General features: G+C 43.9%; 1 protein-coding gene across 1 annotated transcript in view; it reads left to right on the top strand.

Annotated features, from left to right (window-relative positions):
* Positions 1 to 19,784, top strand: part of DGKQ (diacylglycerol kinase theta) — a 121,640-nt gene that overhangs the window by 19,979 nt on the left and 81,877 nt on the right. Inside the window, exons 2-3 of the mRNA XM_075280420.1 lie at positions 2,116 to 2,195; positions 15,834 to 15,936. Of these exons, the coding sequence (XP_075136521.1) occupies positions 2,116 to 2,195; positions 15,834 to 15,936 (183 nt within the window). The remainder of the gene's footprint in view (positions 1 to 2,115; positions 2,196 to 15,833; positions 15,937 to 19,784) is intronic.

Genomic DNA, 19,784 nt, shown 5'->3' with positions numbered 1-19,784 from the left:
TTGCGTGGGTTTCATATTGGCCAACAATCCAAAAACAACGGAGTCATTCGTGATATTTGGCACACCAAGTTTGTAGTTTTTTCTGTATTGTTTCCCAACCTCTAATATCTCTGGAAGTAATATAGCCTTAGTGCCATATGAAATAGGGGAATCTCCATTTTCATATGAAACCAGAATAAAGTTTGTTTTAATAATGCCCAATAAAGTTTTCTATGTTTTGATAATGCCTAAGATAAAACTGTTTTGAAATGATTCTCATTCTCATATTTCTTTTTGTTACACACAAGTCTGTACATCGAACACAGAAGCAGGGCCCAACTCTCAATATAGAAACAAGGGAAAAAATAAAGAAATGCAGGATTAACATAAAGAAAGCATTGTTTGTATATTACAAAATGTAGAAATGATTCAAATATGCCAGAAAATCAAAAGTTGTTCAAAAGTTTAGTTATATCTCTGTAGGTCTTCTTGTTACCTTCTTTGGCTACTTATCTTTATTATTCCTCTTATTATTTCTTGCTGGTGACAATGTTTTATATAGCATATGTAATCTGTATTTCAAATCTAAATCAATCCTTTGACACATCTCAGTTTTGGTGGATTCCCACTGATCGTAAAGTGAAGGCATATCGTAGCCACAGTATATGCCATCACTTTAGGAAATTGGAAAAAACCTTACTACTTACTACTGCCTTTGAAACAGTTCAGATAGGAAATTTCTTCAGAAATACCCCTGCTCCTAATTTCTTTGTAATCATAAATGTATTTGTGGAGAGTCACATACAGGGGCAAGAACTACAGAATACAGAATAAAGGGTAGTGTTCCCCTCAAGCTCTTCTCTAAACATGCAGTAACCCACTAAAGTAATCACAAGTTTGCCTCATATGAACATATAAAATAACCAAAACAACTTCTCAGTTGTTTTACAAACAGGGGCATAACTAGCAGAGACCTGGACTCCATGGCAAACTTTTGTCCCCCACCCCAACTTCCCCCCACACACAGCATAGTGCCCCCCTTTCTTGGCCTACACACATTATAGTGCTCCATTTACACGCACTATAGTGTCCCAAAGTGAGCTCCAGACAGAATGATGTCCTATAGCGGCCCCTGCACACAGAATTATGGCCCCTATGGTGTTCATTGCAAATATTGCAAAAATTTTGGGTTCGGCAGAACCTGAAATGTTTGGGGTACCCCACCCATGAACTATTATTATACTCTGGGGTCTATTTAGACCAAAGGGTATTTTGATCAGAGGCCCAGGGAAGGTGAAAAACCAAACAGTGGTAACTCACCTCTGCTGCGCTCCCTTGCGACTCCCTGTTGTTTTATTCCATATTCAATGAGGTTACAGATTTGGGATCTAGCAAATCAGACGCCACTCTTGGTGCACTTGCTAGCTGATTTGTATATCCATAAGAAGCTGATAATGTCTGCATTTCTTTCAGTTTGTGGCCTCAGAGATCTGTTTCTACTCCTATTTGTTTGGGCTTTATTTTGTACATAACAGACTCGCTTTTAATCCCAGTATTGCCTTATGCAAATGTGGTCATGGTTGTGCCAGCACATTGGGAAAGGACAATGAAAATGTACTTGTTGATTTTACATTTACATTAGCCAGTAATAATGCACCATTTATGTGATTTCCATCACTGGTCCCCAGCAGTGCGAAGGCATCCCTGCTGGTGAGAAGGCTTTTTCTATGTCCTTTAACTTCACGGACAATAGCAGTAAAAGTATCTTCATTGCTCCAGGGGGCAGATGTCGGATGGATCTTGAGACTTGACAATTCAGCTGGGATGCTGATGATGAATAATGAGCAATGTTCCTACTCATGAAGGTGATGTCTAGGTTAGGAGAGGTGGCAGGGAATTCAGGAATCCATGTTTGTAAATTACTTCCATGGTCTGGTACTTCCTACCAGTTCTGAGAACATGGTCAACCTTGTTACACTTTTTAATTTCAATGTTTGTCTATTGGGTATAATTACACATTAATATGAAGTGCATGTCTGTAGGTGCATTTTTTTCTGGATTCTTGAGATAAAAAAGTGATAATTATGCAAATATTACAAATATGTGATTTTATTTTTTTTTTTCTTTTGTTTACAGTTTGCAATTTTATGTCCCATGAAAAGTGCCTAAAGCATGTGAAGACCCTTTGCAGTTGTTTGGCTCCAAGTCTAGTAAGAGTAAGTATTAATAAGCACAAAAAAACCTTTCATACATTTGTTTCTGAATATTTTCCAGATTGGTTGGTTGAATAGTGTAGGCCCTCAAGTTTTTTTTTTTTTGTAAATATTTTTTTTCTTTTGGAAGCTCTATTGTACTGCATCTACATGGTTCTACCTAAAGTACGTAACTTTACATCTTATTTTTCATTTACATGTAGGATGCATGTCAGGAAAGCACCCGATGTCTGATCTAAAAGTGCCAATGGGCTTATACTGTCAGTCAGGGGCAAAGGAAATTTCTTTTAGTTGGTATTAGTTGGTATTCGTCATTTCAAAAAAATGGAATGTAATAATGTTGTAGACTAGGATTGAATATGGTAGCTTCTACTTAAAAAGATATTCATTTACAGATGCCATTATAGCGTGGAGGTGACAGATGCCACTGTATGGCATCTATCAAAGTCCTCTGTTAAAGGTTTATTCATGACTGCCTGAGATAGGAATACAAGGCTTCATGTTCCTACCACCAGATAGGAGCTTTCAGAAACGGCGTAGAGCAGCCATGTTCTATTGTTTGTGTTTTTCTTTCAAGTTAGTTAGTGTTACGATAGCAGGGTAGCAGAGCGAGCAACGCGAGAATTATAGAATAGAAGTCACAGATGAGAAGAGTATATTTAAAGAGGACCTTTTTTGGGTGATTTTATATATCGCTAGAAAGTTGCTTTCTAGCACTATAAAAAACCCCCCCGCACATTCATGATAACATGAAAGGTCCTCTTTAAGCGGCTCTATCATTGGGAAAAGTCATTTTTAACTAAGCACATACTTTCATAGCCTTTAGAAATTCTATTCCACACTTACCTTTTGTATTGCCTCAGTGGTTTTTGAATGAGCCCGTTTTTATTCATATGCTAATTAGCCTCTCAGTGCACCCGGGAAGTCTCATTGTGCACCCTCTGTGCTATTCTTTCCTATGTATGTGTACAGCACAGGCTGCTGCTTCCTGTTTGCACATACACATAGGAGATAATAGCAGGGACGAGTGCTGCTAGGAACTTCCTGTGCTGGCTGGAAGCTAATTAGCACATGAATAAAAACGGACTCATTCAAAAGCCACTGAGGCAATTTACATACAAAAGGTATGTGTGAAATAGTCTTTCTAAAGGCTATACCTGTATGTGCTTAGTTAAAAATGACTTTTGCCAATGATAGAGCCCCTTTAACACCACTGCCTACTCATTGTCACCTGTGACCAGTATACCTGCTTTATCACTCGTGTAACAACAGGTAGAATTTTCATCTTTTGTGCACCAGAAAGATGCCATGAAAAAGACACAAATTTTGCACTAAATTTGCTATAATTTAGCAAGATTGCATCTTGTAGGTATTATTGTCTATCTTATATGGTATAAAAGCAGATTCTGCACATTCAGGCTTTGTTGCGGCTTACTTATTCAACATGAAAAGTACAATTCTCACGTTCCATATTTTTTCACACAAAGTGAGTTGGTTGCAAAAAAAAATACATGGAGACATCCCGTTTTTATCTGTATCCATGAAATCATGGCAGTGCAAGTCTATGAAAATCATGGGCAGAACTGTCATGTATGCTGTTATTCACCGATTCAAGTCATGAAAAACTTTAATAGATATGTTTGGTGAGTTTTCCACTGACATGAACCATGGACACAACACATCCATAAAATCAATAGAATTTTGTGCTGACTGTGGAGAACACTGATAGCACATGTCCATGAAAATCAGATGTGTGGATCACAAATGGTGTGAATATATTTATCTTCCTTATTTATTTTAATCCACTGGTGGTTTTGGTTTCAATAACTGCATTAAAAATGTGATCACGTGTTTTTATATTTTTAAATATTCCTTTTGCCTCCAGTGCTGTCGTCTTGATCAGAAGCCCCTGGCAGGTAGAACTGCTTGACTGGTTTGATTTTCAGTGGCCGCTCAAGCTGCTTCAATATCAGTAGCTATAAGCAATTGCAATACAAGGTTAATATGATCTTAAACTATTGTGGCATATCAGGCAAAATTCCCAAGTGTAACCTAGTTGGACTCTGCAGGCTGTAGGGTATAATATTTACTCGTCCTGGGCTGTAGTCAACAGAAGGACCTGGGCTGTGACCTTTTGTATTTAGTAATTCATGTGGAAATGAAACATTACCAGAACCACATCCCCAATGAACAATGGGTTCCCCTCTAGCTGTGATGATGATAAATATACTCTGGCATGAGTGCCTTGAGTTAGTTTTGGGACCACAATGGCTATTTTAATGAGGCATCAGGTGCTCCCGTCCCTTCATTTCTTCTATTTTTTGACTGTCCTGCAGTTTCATTTCAAAGTTACTTTAGTCATATTAGTAAGTACCTTAAAGGGAATCTGTCACCACCTTTATGTTGCAGTTTCTGAGGACAGCATGAATTAATGGCAGACACACTGATTTCAGTTTTGTGTCTGTAAAGTACTTTTTGTTGATGTTGTTGTTAAATTTACACAATTTAAGCACACAGATAGCGCTGTGAAGATGGAGTCCATAATATTCATCCTTTCCCTCTAGCTGCTGAACATTACTGTTCATAGTGAAAAAAGCTGTCAGCTGTGAAAGTGAAAAGTTTTGTGTTATGCTACCATGAAAGGGTTGTTCAGACACAGCGTTATTAGGAAAAGTTAATTTTTTATTTTTCAAAATCTATTGTTGCCAGATGATACACTGTGTTTAGTTTTACTTGGTACTATGCAGTGTTTTTTTTTGTTTTTTTCTTTCCAAAATTCAGCATTTAACAAAACAAAAACTTAGTGTGTCCAAAAAAGACATGAATTTCCTGGATATTTATTTATTAATGTTTTTATTCATTTCTAACAAGACTACAGGAAGGACACTGGACAATTCTGCCAGCCACTAACTAGCTGAGCTGTACTGTCCCACGGGCCGGAGACACCACAATTTGCCTGCGGCGTTTTACAGTATCTGTAAATTGGATGGGATTCATGCGAACCCCATAACCACTTCGCGTTAAAATATGCAGCGTGAACACACTGCAATTTCCAAAACTGGCACGATTTTGGAAATCGCAGCATGTTAGTTATATCTACACTCTCCTCTGAGTTAGCAGGAAGGTCCGATGGCAAAGATTACAGCCAAGAATAAAAACTGTGGAACGCAGGCAGTTGCAGCAGGATCGTAGATCACTGCACCATCAGAGCACTGCAGAGCTTAGGCTGTACTCCTCTCTATCCAACTATTTAGCCAAGAGGGTGTGGGGTTTGTTGGTCCTTTCATAATATCGTTGTTTGGAATAGAGTAGTAATTTATCCACCTTTTGAAGGAGGACAGCTTTAATTTGAGCTCTGAAGTCGATTAAACTCTTAAAGAGGCGACACCATATGCATTGTTGGCCTTAAGAGTGCGTAATTCAGCAAGAACCATTCTGCGCTTCACTTTTCAATTAAGGCCCTTAACAATATCAGCACAGGACATCCTGAAGGTGCAGGTGAGGGAATTTGGGAGAACGTGTGAATTCTGTGAATGGCAGTCTTCACTGCTTCCATACCGGATGGGGGGAGGTGTTAGAGAAGTAGCTTCCCAGTCCTAAAGAGGGGGTTGACAGATGTCCGAGGCTGCTCAGAAATTAGGCAGGTCGTTGTAAAAATCGCCATGAGTGCGACGGAAATGCCCCAGTGATAAGACAGCTGATGGGGTAAGAGTCACTTCTTTAATGGGCCCTGTCCAACTTGATGCGATGGGTCGGTGGTTTGCCCAGAAGCATATTAAAGATGACCTCCAATGTAACTTTCAAGTTCTCTCCAGGAGCCTCAGGAAGGTCCTTCAGCCCAATATTATACTGCGGCATCTATTATCCAGGTCCTCAAGATGACAAGTTGTAGCTTTATGGTTCTTCACCTGAGAGGACACTACTGCCCATAGGTAGTGGGCCCAGAGCAATGCCAGAAGACGCAGGAGGTCCAGAATACAGGTGTGGCTTCCCCTGAGGAGAGTGCAATACATGGCTGTACAGACTGTGCAGGCTGATGGGGAGATGGGGTCAAGACGCCCACAAAAAATGCAGAAGAGTTACGAGAGTTTAGGGGTGCTCCCCTGGCCCTGCTGTAAAGCTAGGGAAGCACGGTGGACCAGAGGGTCTGGATATCTGGAATTAATTGGGAAGAGAGGCCTGGGTCTGACTAACATGTGGAGGAGGAAGATGGCACCGGCCATTCCATGGAAGAAGCACGTGGGAGGAATACTGAGAGCGCAGGAGACAGTGATGGCCCCAGAGAGGAGGCATCGGAGACCTCCAATGCCGATGGCGAAGCTGGTGCAAGAGACACAGCAGGAGGTGCAGCAGGGTGACGCTCCCAACCCTGTCGGAGGGAATGATGTCAACATAGGCACTAAAGTCTGAGCCTCGGAAGGGTGCTATAAATAGGTGTCAAGGACCAAAGCTCCTGAGGAGAATGACTTGGGGGGCCTGGGCTTTCTTCAGAGGGAGTTTCTTACTCATGAGCAGGCATTTGTAGCAGCAGGCTTGGTATAAAAAGCAGGGAGGTCAGGAGTCATCATCATCTGCGTCTAGGCCATGCCCAAACTTATTTCTTTATGTTCTGCACATACACCATGAAAGTCTTCTAATTTATGCATTGAAAGCAATGATGTACACAGTTGTATACCATACAGTTGCATACATCTCCCAGTTGTTGGGTTTTTTTTTCTTTAAGTGGGACTACCTCTGCTTTAAAAATGAATTGATATGCTTTTCATCACATAAAAAGAGAACCAGATGTACACTGAAGGACACTGTTTTGGTTTCTGCTGTGTCTATTATATCCTATGGATACTTTCATTGTATATTCTTTTATACGGAATGCAATGTGAATGCAGACGGACATTGAAACAGCATTTTGCTTATGAAATAAAATAACTAAACTTTGGAACAACTTGATTTTCTGAAGTTGTTGTGTCTTTAATACATTTTGTAATACACTTTTTGGCTCCTGTCTATGGAACAATACACTTCTTTATTCTTCTGCTTCTCTTTTGTACACGGTTTCTTACTGTTTGTATTGTGTTCTCCAAGTATGGAGCAGGAGTTGGTCTTGGGCTGTGGGAAAATAAGACTGCAAACTCCCAGCTTAGCTAACAAGCTGTGGCTCACCAGGACAGATAACCCTTCAAGGAGTTGTTATTCAAGCAACTCTGCAGCAATGTGCTTCAAAAGTGGTGCTTTGAGTATATGTGCTCAGCAACAGTTCTTATGACATTGATATTTCTACACCAAAGCTGAAAATCAACTAAAGCACGCAATAATATGCATAAAATTAAATGTTATATCTGAAAGATGACATAAATGCATGTTGCTATTGTTTTGTGTTTGTTATTAATTCTTTCTAAGAGGCAGTTACAGAAAGTTTTAAAACAATATAAACATTATGAGAAAAAGACAATAACTGTGACAGGTGAGTTTGTGTACCTCATCCACGATAGGTAGGGTTCTTTTTTATTTTGTAACATACAAACAAGACAGGGGGAAAGAACAAGGAGGAAGGGTGGGGGGTGGGGGAGAAAAACAAAGGTATAAAGAAGGGGGGGGGGGGAGACAAGTGTGTGCACCGAAAACAAGATCAGTATGAGCAATAAGAACAGTTCAGCTAGTGAGAGACTGGGTGTTTGTAGTTTAACCATGGGGACCAGTCTTTATGGTATTTTTCTCTAGAGTGAGAACACCAGCTTGTAAGTTCCTTAAATTTGCAGATTTTGTTTATCTTCAAAAACCAATCAGATATTGAGGGGGGGTCATTTAGCAACCACTTAAGGGGAATTAGTAGTTTGGCACCAGAGTGCATATGAGCCACTAAACTTTTCTTGGAAGATTTCTCATAGTTGCCCAGTAAGCCTAATGTGATCTGAGCAGGTGTAAGCTTAAAGGGGCTCTATCAGCAAAATTAAAGGGGTACTCCCACGTCACATACTCACCCGTCTTCGTTCCTCTAAAATCTTCCGTCTTCCGGCTTTGTTTCGTCATTGGTGGGTGGGGTCACATATGCAAAGCCAAGCGGCGAGATGCCGCCGACCCTGCGTGCGCGCTCATACACCAGTCTACCCTTCACAATGCAAATACAGACCCGACACCCTGCGGGTCTGTATTCGCATTGTGAAGGTTAGACTGGTGTATGAGCTTGCACGCAGGGCCGGTGGCATCTTGCCGCTTGGCTTTGCATATGTGACCCCGGAGCGGAATAACAGCATCGCTTCTGCCGCTGCTGTCTTCATGCAGGGCAGAAGCATAGCGATGTGCCTGTGCCGGCGTCTAACAGTCCCCAGCAGCATCGCAGGGCAGAAGCATAGTGATGTTGCTGGCTTCACCTGTGCCAGCGTCTAACCCTGTATTGGCGGCCCCTTCCCCCAAAGGGTAAACTATCCCCCGCCCCCTCCAGGCTCGCTCCCGTGCACTTTGCCCCTCCTCCCTCCCCCCTCAGAGCAGGCTGACACATCACTTGACTCAGGAGCAGCTAGGTCAGGGCTGTGGCCACAAAAAAATGAATAAAGTGAGATAGTGGCCAAACAAAGCAGTTTATTTAGTGAAGCAATGTATTTAGGAAAAGTCTTACATTCACATTAATAAGCATTATAGATAGGATCCTTGTGACGGGACAACCCCTTTAAGCTAATAGAGCCCCACATATGCGTGAACAGCCTTTAAAAAGGCTATTCAGGCACCGTAAATGTTATATTAACCCCCGGTCCCGTTTTTAAATAAAAGGATAAAAACATATATGCAAAACTTACCGATCGCGCACCATGGGCGGGGATAAACGATGCGATGTCAGCTTCGGGCACGCCTGCCTGTTCTATCTTCTTGGAGTAACGCCCTCTGGTTCCGTGTCTTCCGGCTTCTTCTCTTCAAATCCCTCGCCATTTTACTTAATGGCAGTTCGTGAGTGAGCCTGCGCAGTAGCGCTTCGGAGGGAAGCGCTACTACGCAGGCGCGGGATTTGAAGAGAAGAAGCCGGAAGACACGGAACCAGAGGGCGTAACTACAAGAAGACAGAAGAGGCAGGCGTGCCCGAAGCTGACATCGCATCGTTTATCCCCACCCATGGTGCATATTCAGGTAAATTTTGCATATATGTTTTTATCCTTTTGTAAGCCGTGTACCGAGGTGGGCTCCCCAGGATACAGCGAAGTCACAAACAAAGGAAGTGAGTCCAATTCAATTTAACCAAGATAGGACTTTACTTAGTTTAGATAACCTCTTTTGTCCAAAAGAACACTCCCAGGTATTACATTTACACAGCCTAGAGGCTGGGACCCTGGTGTTATACAGCACGGTGCCCACTAATGTGGCCTTCAATATACTCCAAGCTTTTACCTACCTGCAAGCTGCGCCTATGCAGCTGCCTGTTACCTGTTATTACCCTATTACACAGGAACAATTCAGTGTGTGTGACACAAGCACCGGCGGTGTAACACCATGGTTTACAATCTTATCACAATACTACTAAATTCCCCCCAAACCAAGTACAACTAAGCAAGTATAATGCTTAGTTAGCTTGCAAGCCAAACAGTGTAAAGTTAAACTAAATGTTGCTCCCAGACTTCCTTACAAGTCCCTCTCTGGGAGATATAACTCTGTAGAAATCCTCTGTGACTTAGTCCTTTTACCAGACAGGTAGATAGTTTACCAGTATTGCAGCCTGGGGTGATGATTATACCTAACTAACTAACTACAGGCTTTTTACTCAGTCCCAGCAATATGGTGCAAAACTTGCAGTGTGGTGCGTGCACGCTTACTTCTGTTGGGTACCTTTTAGTCTCTGTTAGCATCAGGTTGAAGAGGAGCTCCTCAGACAGCATGCGGTCTCACTGACAGTCTCACTTCTCAGCCAAGTCTCTGACAGTAATCTTCTCCTTAGGATGGTGTCTGGACAGACTCTGAAAGTCTCAAATTCTCAGCTATTCTTGCTGTGGCTTCTCCCTCCAAGGACCCTCTCTGCACAGTGATGTCTCCACAGCTCTCTCTTCTCTAGAGTCCAGCACACTCTGACTCAAAATGGCTCCTAGAACCTTCCTACAACGATCAGGGTCTCCACATCAATCTTCCAGGGGCATACAGTCTTTTTCCTTTTACTTGTTATCTCGCAACAGCGACCTCTTGTGGTCAAACAACAAAATGTCAGGTTATGAAAACACCAACTCAATTACACATTGCACATTCACTACACAGGGGCTGTTTCACCCTCTTACACTTTTATTTAAAAACGGGACCGGGGGTTAATATAACATTTACGGTGCCTGAATAGACTTTTTAAAGGCTATTCACGCATATGTGGGGCTCTATTAGCATAATTTTGCTGACAGAGCCCCTTTAAATGAACCACCAACTATGCGCGTAAGGTCCGTTCAACTTCCGACCAGAAAGGGGTCAATTTGGGACAAGACCACCATATGTGCAGGAGAGAGCCCACTCTGTCTAGACAGCGCCAACAAGCCTTTGAGGAGGCCAACTTATATGTAAACAGGAATTCCAGGGGTTTGTACCACCTAGACAGTAGTTTTAAAATGGTTTTCCTGTATTTGTACACATGAGGAGAAACCATGCAAGTAGATCAAAATGGATTTCTTCTCTTCCTCTTACAGGGAGATATTTTAGCTCTTTTTCCCAGAATAACACGTAACCCGGACAGGAAGGCTCTCCACCCGTCACATATAACCGGTGCAGATTCGAGATCTTTCTTACGCTAGGTTCACACTAGCGCCTGGAGTCCGCTCTCAGCTTTCCGTCAGACCGGGTCCAGCCGTGAGCGCCGGTGAGCATTTTATGCTCTCCGCCGCAAAACGTTTTTTTTTTTTTTTTTTGTTTTTTTTTAAATCGGACACTGAGTACTGCATGTCCGACTCTGTGTCCAATTAAAAAAAAAAAACTGTTTCACGGCGGAGAGCATAAAATGCTCACCGGCGCTCATGGCCGGACATTTTTCAAACTCATTCAAATGAATGGGTTTGAAAGAGTGCTGCAGGTTTCAATCTCCTGCTCAGTTTTGTGCAGGAAACTGAAGCCTGCATGAACGGAGACCAGGCGCAGATGTGAACGAACCCTTAGTTTGGGTAGAGGGGCTGCTATTAGTTGTTCAAAATCGGTGCAAGAGGAGCGAGTGGTGTGTTGGGACAAAAACTAGGTATATATCTTATTGAAATGAGCTACATGTAGGTCAATGAGATAATGTCTGTTCAGGAAGGAGTTAATCTGCTCTTTGCTTGGGAAGGTGGTTAGTTAAGTTTCCAAGTGGAGCCTCATGTACCGTAATTTCACCCAGAGGTCTGTGATAATATCAGGCGACTCAGTCAAAGAGGTGGTAAGGTCCTTGACGTCCATACTTATTATCTACTAGCAGCTACCCGCGACTTCGTCTGTGGTTTGGCGGTGGCGCCAAACCGCTTATATTTCTTGTCCCCTATCTGTGCCCCCAGTCTAGTTCATCTGCCTTCAGTTTCTTGTCCCCCCCCATCTCTGCCTCCAGTATGTTGTCCCCCCAATCTCTGCCTCCAGTATGTTGTCCCCCCAATCTCTGCCTCCAGTATCTTGTCCCCCCCATCTCTGCCTCCAGTATCTTGTAACCCCCCCATCTCTGCCCGCAGTATCTGGCCACCCCCCCATCTCTGCCCGCAGTATCTGGCCTCCTCCCCATCTCTGCCCGCAGTATCTGGCTGCCCCCCCATCTCTGCCCCCAGTATCTTGTCCCCCCCCATCTCCGCCTCCAGCTTCATGTCCCCTCCATCTCTGCTCCCAGTTTCTTCTCTCCCTATCCCTGGCCCCAGCTTCATGTCCCCCCTTCTCCGGCCCCAGTCCACTTCATCTGCCCCCAGTTTCTTGTCCCCCCATCTCTGCCCCCAGTTTCTCCCCCCCATCTCTGCCCCCCAGTCTCATGTCCCCCCATATCTGCCCCCCTAGTTTCTTCCCCCCACCATCTCTGCCCCCCCAGTCTCATGTCCCGCCATCTGTGGCCCCAGCTTCTTGCCCCCCCCCCTTCCCTACATCGGCCCCCGTGTAGTACGACTCACCTTGGCCTGTGTCCTCCATTGCTGTGTCTGCTCGCTGAGTGCAGACAGTTCTCGTGCTGTTGCTTGTGTCGTGTATGTAGCAGAGCGAGCTCCGGCGTCATAGGAACCAGACGCCGGACCTCGCTGTGCTTCATACAGCAACGGAGGAGTGAGGCCATGTTGAGTCGTACTACACGGGGGCCGATGTAGGGGGGAACTGAAGCTGGGGACCCCCCCTTGGTTGGAATTAGTTTGTCCATCTAGAAACCCAGCAGTAGCAAATTTCCTTCAAGCCACTTATGGTGCCAACTTTATGAAGGACCTTTGGCTCCCCCGCTCAGATGAAGCATGTACTAAACTTGGTAGTCCACTACTAATGGCGCCACGAAGGTTTGAAGTCGCCTAGCCCCATGGCTAGCTCCCTTCCCTTCGGTCATGATGCCCTCCTCCCTGATCCCTTACTCTTTGACTGAGTCGCCTGATAATATGTCATTATGACACCAGCGAATGATTGACAGCAGGACTGGTATAAGTAGGTTATGTTCACATCTGCGCCAAGGACTCTGTTAAAGATGCCATTGCAGTGTCCAACTGAATATTGGCAGAGGAAAAAGTCCTGCACATGCACAGAGGACATTTTCCTCCACCAGTTTCATTTTGAAAACAACAGACATTTGACAAACACCGTTGTAGCCAATGGGATCCATTGGACTCTGGTGTGTTTATCGCTAATTTAGCAAAATGTGCAAATTCTGGTCCTCTGACAAATCAAAGCTACAGATTGGAGCGCTCATGTAAACTGAACGTAAGACTGCCAGTGCCAGTGATTGGTAACTTAGTAAAACAACATGGATCCATACAGCCATTCAAGGTTCCTTATGCCTGGTTCTTATCTGCATTTGGGGAATCTGTTCCCCTCTCTGCATGAAAAATGCAAAGAGAAACGCGCTGAAAGCATTTTTTGCACGGAAACCACATGGACCCCATTATAGTGTATGGGGTCTGTGAGTAGGTAACCTCTTTTTTATGCAGATTAGGTTTCCGTTCAGGAGGTCCCCAAGCATACTCTTCCCAAACGGAAACCCATGTGCAGATGTGAATCAAGCCTAAGAATATCTCATTTACACATAGTAGCACTGGCCATAGACTTTACACTCACTGGCCACTTTATTAGGTACACCTGTCCAAATGCTCGTTAACACTTAATTTCTAATCAGCCAATCACATGGCGGCAACTCAGTGCATTTAGGCATGTAGACATGGTCAAGACAATCTCCTGCAGTTCAAACCGAGCATCAGTATGGGGAAGAAAGGTGATTTGAGTGCCTTTGAACGTGGCATGGTTGTTGGTGCCAGAAGGGCTGGTCTGAGTATTTCAGAAACTGCTGATCTACTGGGATTTTCACGCACAACCATCTCTAGGGTTTACAGAGAATGGTCCAAAAAAGAAAAAACATCCAGTGAGCGGCAGTTCTGTGGGCGGAAATGCGTTGTTGATGCCAGAGGTCAGAGGAGAATGGCCAGACTGGTTTGAGCTGATAGAAAGGCAACAGTGACTCAAATAGCCACCCGTTACAACCAAGGTAGCCAGAAGAGCATCTCTGAACGCACAGTACGTCGAACTTTGAGGCAGATGGGCTACAGCAGCAGAAGACCACACCGGGTGCCACTCCTTTCAGCTAAGAACAGGAAACTGAGGCTACAATTTGCACAAGCTCATCGAAATTGGACAATTGAAGATTGGAAAAACGTTGCCTGGTCTGATGAGTCTCGATTTCTGCTGCGACATTCGGATGGTAGGGTCAGAATTTGGCGTCAACAACATGAAAGCATGGATCCATCCTGCCTTGTATCAACGGTTCAGGCTGGTGGTGGTGTCATGGTGTGGGGAATATTTTCTTGGCACTCTTTGGGCCCCTTGGTACCAATTGAGCATCGTTGCAACGCCAAAGCCTACCTGAGTATTGTTGCTGACCATGTCCATCCCTTTATGACCACAATGTACCCAACATCTGATGGCTACTTTCAGCAGGATAATGCGCCATGTCATAAAGCTGGAATCATCTCAGACTGGTTTCTTGAACATGACAATGAGTTCACTGTACTCCAATGGCCTTCACAGTCACCAGATCTCAATCCAATAGAGCATCTTTGGGATGTGGTGGAACGGGAGATTCGCATCATGGATGTGCAGCCGACAAATCTGCGGCAACTGTGTGATGCCATCATGTCAATATGGACCAAAATCTCTGAGGAATGCTTCCAGCACCTTGTTGAATCTATGCCACGAAGAATTGAGGCAGTTCTGAAGGCAAAAGGGGGTCCAACCCGTTACTAGCATGGTGTACCTAATAAAGTGGCCGGTGAGTGTAGATGGCTATTTCAGAAAAAGTAATTTCTGCTGGAAACTTTAGATTTTTGACCGTCAAAAAGAAGTTTGTGGCATGATTGATTTAATTTTTTTTTTTTAGTTGTTCATGTTGCTGGTGGGATCATTGGTCTATTGGACACAGGGCGACCAGTCATTATCTAGTCCAGTGGTGCAGGTTTTGATCAGCTCCGTCAATTACATGCAGATTGGAATTAAATGTAACAAACTCTCAAAGAGGACCTTTCACCATCTGGGGCACATGCGGTTTAATACACCGTTAGAAAGCCGACAGTGCACTGAACTCAGCGCACTATTGACTTTCCCGTTCTGTGCTCCCTGCTGAAGAGCTATCGGTGCCAGTACTATAGCTCTTCACTGTCAGAAGGGCGTTTCTGACAGTCAGTCAGGAACACCCTTCCTCACAGTAGCATCTATTGAGTTGTACTGTGTGAGCGGTGATGAACGCCTCCACCCCATCTGATAGTACTCGTCCATAGACGAGTACTGGGAGGCGTTCCTCACCGCTCAGCGTCATCGCTGGGTGGTAAGGAATGTCCCCTCTCACAGTACAGCACAATAGACGATACTGTGAGGAAGGGCGTTCCTGACTGTCAGAAACGCCCTTCAGTGAAGAGCTACAGTAACTGCACCGATAGCTCTTCACTGGGGGCACAGAACGGGAAAGCCGATAGTGCCCTGAATTCAGCACATTCAGCACAATGTCCGCTTTCTAGCGGTGTATTAAACCACATGTGCCCCAAGTGGTGAAAGGTCCTCTTTAAATTTTTCTCATCCTATGTGATTGCTGAGGGTTGCTTCATTGGAATGTAGAGTTGTTTGCAGGCATAAATATTTGTATTTGTCTTTCTACTTATATAGTTAATTTCTTACAACATGCAGTCTTTGCCTTAAGGGGAAGCTTGCAGAAGCTTGTTAACACCTCTCTTTGTTTAGCTACAGATGCACATGTCATATGTTTGCTTTGGATCTTGGCACAAAGCAGTTGAACAACCTGAAAATTTTCCAAACCACAGTTCAAAGTATGCGGCCAAGGACTATTAACCACATATTGATGAAATACATAAATATATGAACATAGTTGAATATACCATATTCTGCTATTAGTATTCAGTATGGTGATTAATCTAATAAAACAATATTTGGCAACTGGAATTGGTGTGGTTTCGAGCAGTAATATTGCAACCTAATATCTATATCTTATTTCAGGTTCCAGTTTCACATTGTTTCCGAACTCCAGGACATTGCAAAAAGAAGTTCTGTACAGTTTGTCGAAAACTTCTAGAAGACAGTTTGGCTTTAAGATGTGAAGGTAAACCTTTTCACATTTATTTATTGCTTGATAAAAACAGTTTGTAAAAAGCTTCTAATTGGCAAAACTTGGAAACCTAATTTAATATTTTTAAGCAGAAAAAGATTAGATACTGATCAGCCACTTCTTACCCATGGTTCACATCTGCGTTTGGTAATACGTTCGGTGAGTCTGCATGGGCACCCCCCCCGAATGGACTACTGAACGCATGTGCAAACGGTGTGCAGTGAAAGCACATGGAGCCCATAGACTATAATGGGGTCCGTGTGTTTGCCGCGCGCTGCCCACACGAATCATGCGGACAGGAAAGTAAATTGTGAATTACTTTCCTATCTGCATGTTCCATGCGGAGATCTCACGGCAGCACATGACCCATTATAGTCTATGGGGATCTGTGTGCTTTCACTGCACACCGCTTGCAAATGCGTTTGGTAGTCCGTTTGGGGGGTCCCCATGCAGACTCCGCCGAACGGATTACCAATGCAGATGTGAATGAGGCCTTAAACTGTCTCCACATGTCACTATGTATACACAGCTTTCAGTGCACACACTGAATGTAGCCTTAGGCTAGGTTCACACCAGCACTGAGCTCTCCATTGGAGAGCTGTCCCACTAAAACAGTGGTTACCCTGGGACTGCATAGAATATAATGAGGTCTGTCGGGTTTCCACTGTTTTAATACTGAAACCGGCAGAGATAAAAGTCAGTGCAGGACTTTTCTGTCTGATCTTTGGTGGTTTCTACAATGGGGTCTCGAACAGGGAGGTTTACGCTAGGGTTATTATCATTATTATTATTATTTATTTATATAGCACCATTAATTCCATGTTGATTTACATTTGGGGGTTACATACAGTACACAGAATATACAGGTAGATATAATACTAACAATGACTGACTGGCACAGTGGGGTAGAGGGCCCTGCCCGCGAGGGCTTACAATCTATGAGGGAAGGGGGTAGAGACAGAAGGAGAGGGGGAGACTGTACAGATGGCGGTGCGATGATAGTGTTATTGGAGGTTGTAGGCCTTCCTGAATAGATGAGTCTTCAGCGCCTTCTTGAATCCTGTGATTGTGGGGGTCAGTCTTATGTGTCATGGTAAGGAGTTCCAGAGTATGGGGGATGCACAAGAGAAATCTTGGAGACGGTTGTGTGAGGAGCGGATGAGGGCAGAGCGGAGTAGGAGGTCATTGGAGGATCTAAGGTTACGTGTGGGCAGGTAGCGTGAGATTAGTTCAGAGATATACGGAGGGGACAGGTTGTGGATGGCTTTGTATGTTAGCGTTAGTAGCTTGAACTCAATTCGCTGGGCTATAGGTAGCCAGTGGAGGGACTGGCAGAGGGGAGCAGCTGATGAAGATCGGGGGGTGAGGTGGATTAAGCGAGCAGTGCAGTTTAAGGTGGACTGGAGGGGGGCGAGGGTGTTAGCTGGGAGTCCATGGAGAAGGATGTTGCAGTAGTCTAGGCGGGAGATTATGAGGGCCTGGACGAGCATCTTGGTAGTTTCCTGGGTGAGGAAGGGGCGAATTCGGTGGATGTTCTTGAGCTGGAGGCGGCAGGAGGTGTTGAGGGCTTGAATATGTGGCTTGAAGGATAGTTCAGAGTCCAAGGTTACCCCAAGGCATCGGGCCTGTGGGACAGGGGTAATTGTGGTTCCATTAACTTTGATGGATGGGTCAGGTGGAGGGGCCATACAGGATGGGCTGAAGATGATAAACTCTGTTTTCTCCATGTTGAGTTTGAGAAAGCGGGAGGAGAGGAAGGAGGCTATGGCTGCTAAACAGTCTGGAATTCTGGCCAGCAGGGAGGTAATGTCTGGTCCAGAGATGTAGATTTGGGTGTCATCGGCATAGCAGTGGTACTGAAAGCCATGAGATTCAATGAGTTGGCCCAGGCCAAGGGTGTAGATGGAGAACAGGAGGGGTCCTAGGACGGAGCCCTGGGGGACACCTACAGAGAGAGGGCGAGGTGAGGAGGTGGTGTGCGAGTGGGAGACGCTGAATGTGCGGTCGGTGAGGTATGAGGAGATCCAGGAATGGGCCAGGTCTGAGATACCAAGGGATGAGAGAATTTCTAACAGGAGGGAGTGGTCAACTGTGTCAAAGGCAGAGGAGAGGTCGAGGAGGAGGAGGAGGAGGAATGACACTTGGCTTTGGCAGTTAGCAGGTCATTGGTGACTTTTGTTAGGGCAGTTTCAGTGGAGTGCCAGGGTCTGAAGCCTGACTGTAGTCTGTCAAAGAGCAGGTTGGATGAGAAATAGGAGGAGAGGGTTCAGGTCTCCGTTGTTAAGGTCCACATGGGGATGCGAAAGACTGAGACCTTGTCTGCTCAAAAAGTGGTTACCATCAGAAACTCACAGGCCCCATAGACCAGGGGTAGGGAACCTTTGGCTCTCCAGCTGCTGTGAAACTACAACTCCCAGCATGCTCCATTCACTTCCATGGGAGTTCCCAGAACAGCAGAGCAAGTATGCATGCTGGGAGTTGTAGTTTTGCAACAGCTGGAGAGCCATACGTTCCCTACCCCTGCCATAGACTATAATGGCGTCTGCCTAATTTCTGCCTGTTTTATACTGAAACCGTATAGTACCGAAGTCCTCCTTGCACGATTCCACTGATTTAATGAGAATTTTGTGGCGGAGTCTCCTACAGAGACTCCAATGCAGGTGTGAATCCAGCCTTAGGCTGTTGTAGCCTTTTTTTGGCCTCTTTCTTGATGGCATTTTTTTTATGTAGAAAGAAACAGCAGATTGTCTTCCTATACAGAAAAACACCACAAAAAAGAAAAAACTTTTTATTTAACATTGTAGCCAGTGGCCAACGTTTTCCAATGTTTGTCACAATGGAAGACAAACTGATTTTATTTTGCTCAAATGTGCCTTGTAATTACAGCACTAAGCAAGAATTATGGTAAGTTTTAAGAATGAAACAGGTGTTAATTCACACTTTATGGCATGTTGCAAATTGCACAAGTCGCGCAATGAAAAGGAGTGAGGTTACACAATTCTATGGAAACGTGCGCAGTACTAAATATTGGTTTATTGTGGCAGATTCACATCTGCTTGATTTATTCAGCCACAGGATCTGTGCCGCAAGACATTCTTATAATTAGTCCCATTGTTCTGAGGTTAATCCACAAGTAAAAGCTGCAATGGAAAGCATAGGGCTGGACAATGGATTGGAATTGGAGGCAGAAAACCGCCTCAAAATTCTCTTTATTTTCTGAAAAAAACTGGTCTTTTTATTTATTTACTTCATTTATTTTTGCTGTTTAACTTGATATTATAATCTGAATTAGTATATCTGCAATATATTCCATTTGACGTATGAGTTACGGTACTTTTTATTCTGTATAGATGGTACGCTGTGCTTTGAACTTCCGATCTGTTTTGTAGTGTGGTTATTATCCAATGTCCTTGTTAGTTGTTATGAAAGCAATTATCTTCAGTGTTAAAAAGGGGAAAAAAAATATGCATTTTTTTTTTTTTTTTTTTTTTATAATTGTATTTTGCGACATTTATTTGCTCTTGTCATATTGTATATTTATAGCTTTTGCATTTTGGTAACTAAGAAACTATATCCTGTTGTTAGATCATATTTGGGCTCTTAAATCTTCTGCAAGAGATAATTTGACAAATAAGCAAATGGTATCACATTGGCATTCCCTCGAGGCTAAGAGCTAATTATTCTCATGGGTTCCTGCATATGGTAACAATTGACAGAGTATGTTATAGAAAAGCATTCACACCAGCCCGAAACAGTGCAAATACATTGTTAGTCTAACCACTTCCCTAGAGATGGCTGTAAACTGCATAAATCGGTCCCAGAATGTAAAGGCAGAAAAAATG

The sequence above is a fragment of the Leptodactylus fuscus genome, chromosome 1, assembly GCF_031893055.1.
Source record: "Leptodactylus fuscus isolate aLepFus1 chromosome 1, aLepFus1.hap2, whole genome shotgun sequence".
Lineage (NCBI taxonomy): Eukaryota > Metazoa > Chordata > Amphibia > Anura > Leptodactylidae > Leptodactylus > Leptodactylus fuscus.
The sequence above is the reverse complement of the archived record's forward strand: the minus strand, read 5'-3'. Positions and strand labels throughout refer to the sequence as shown.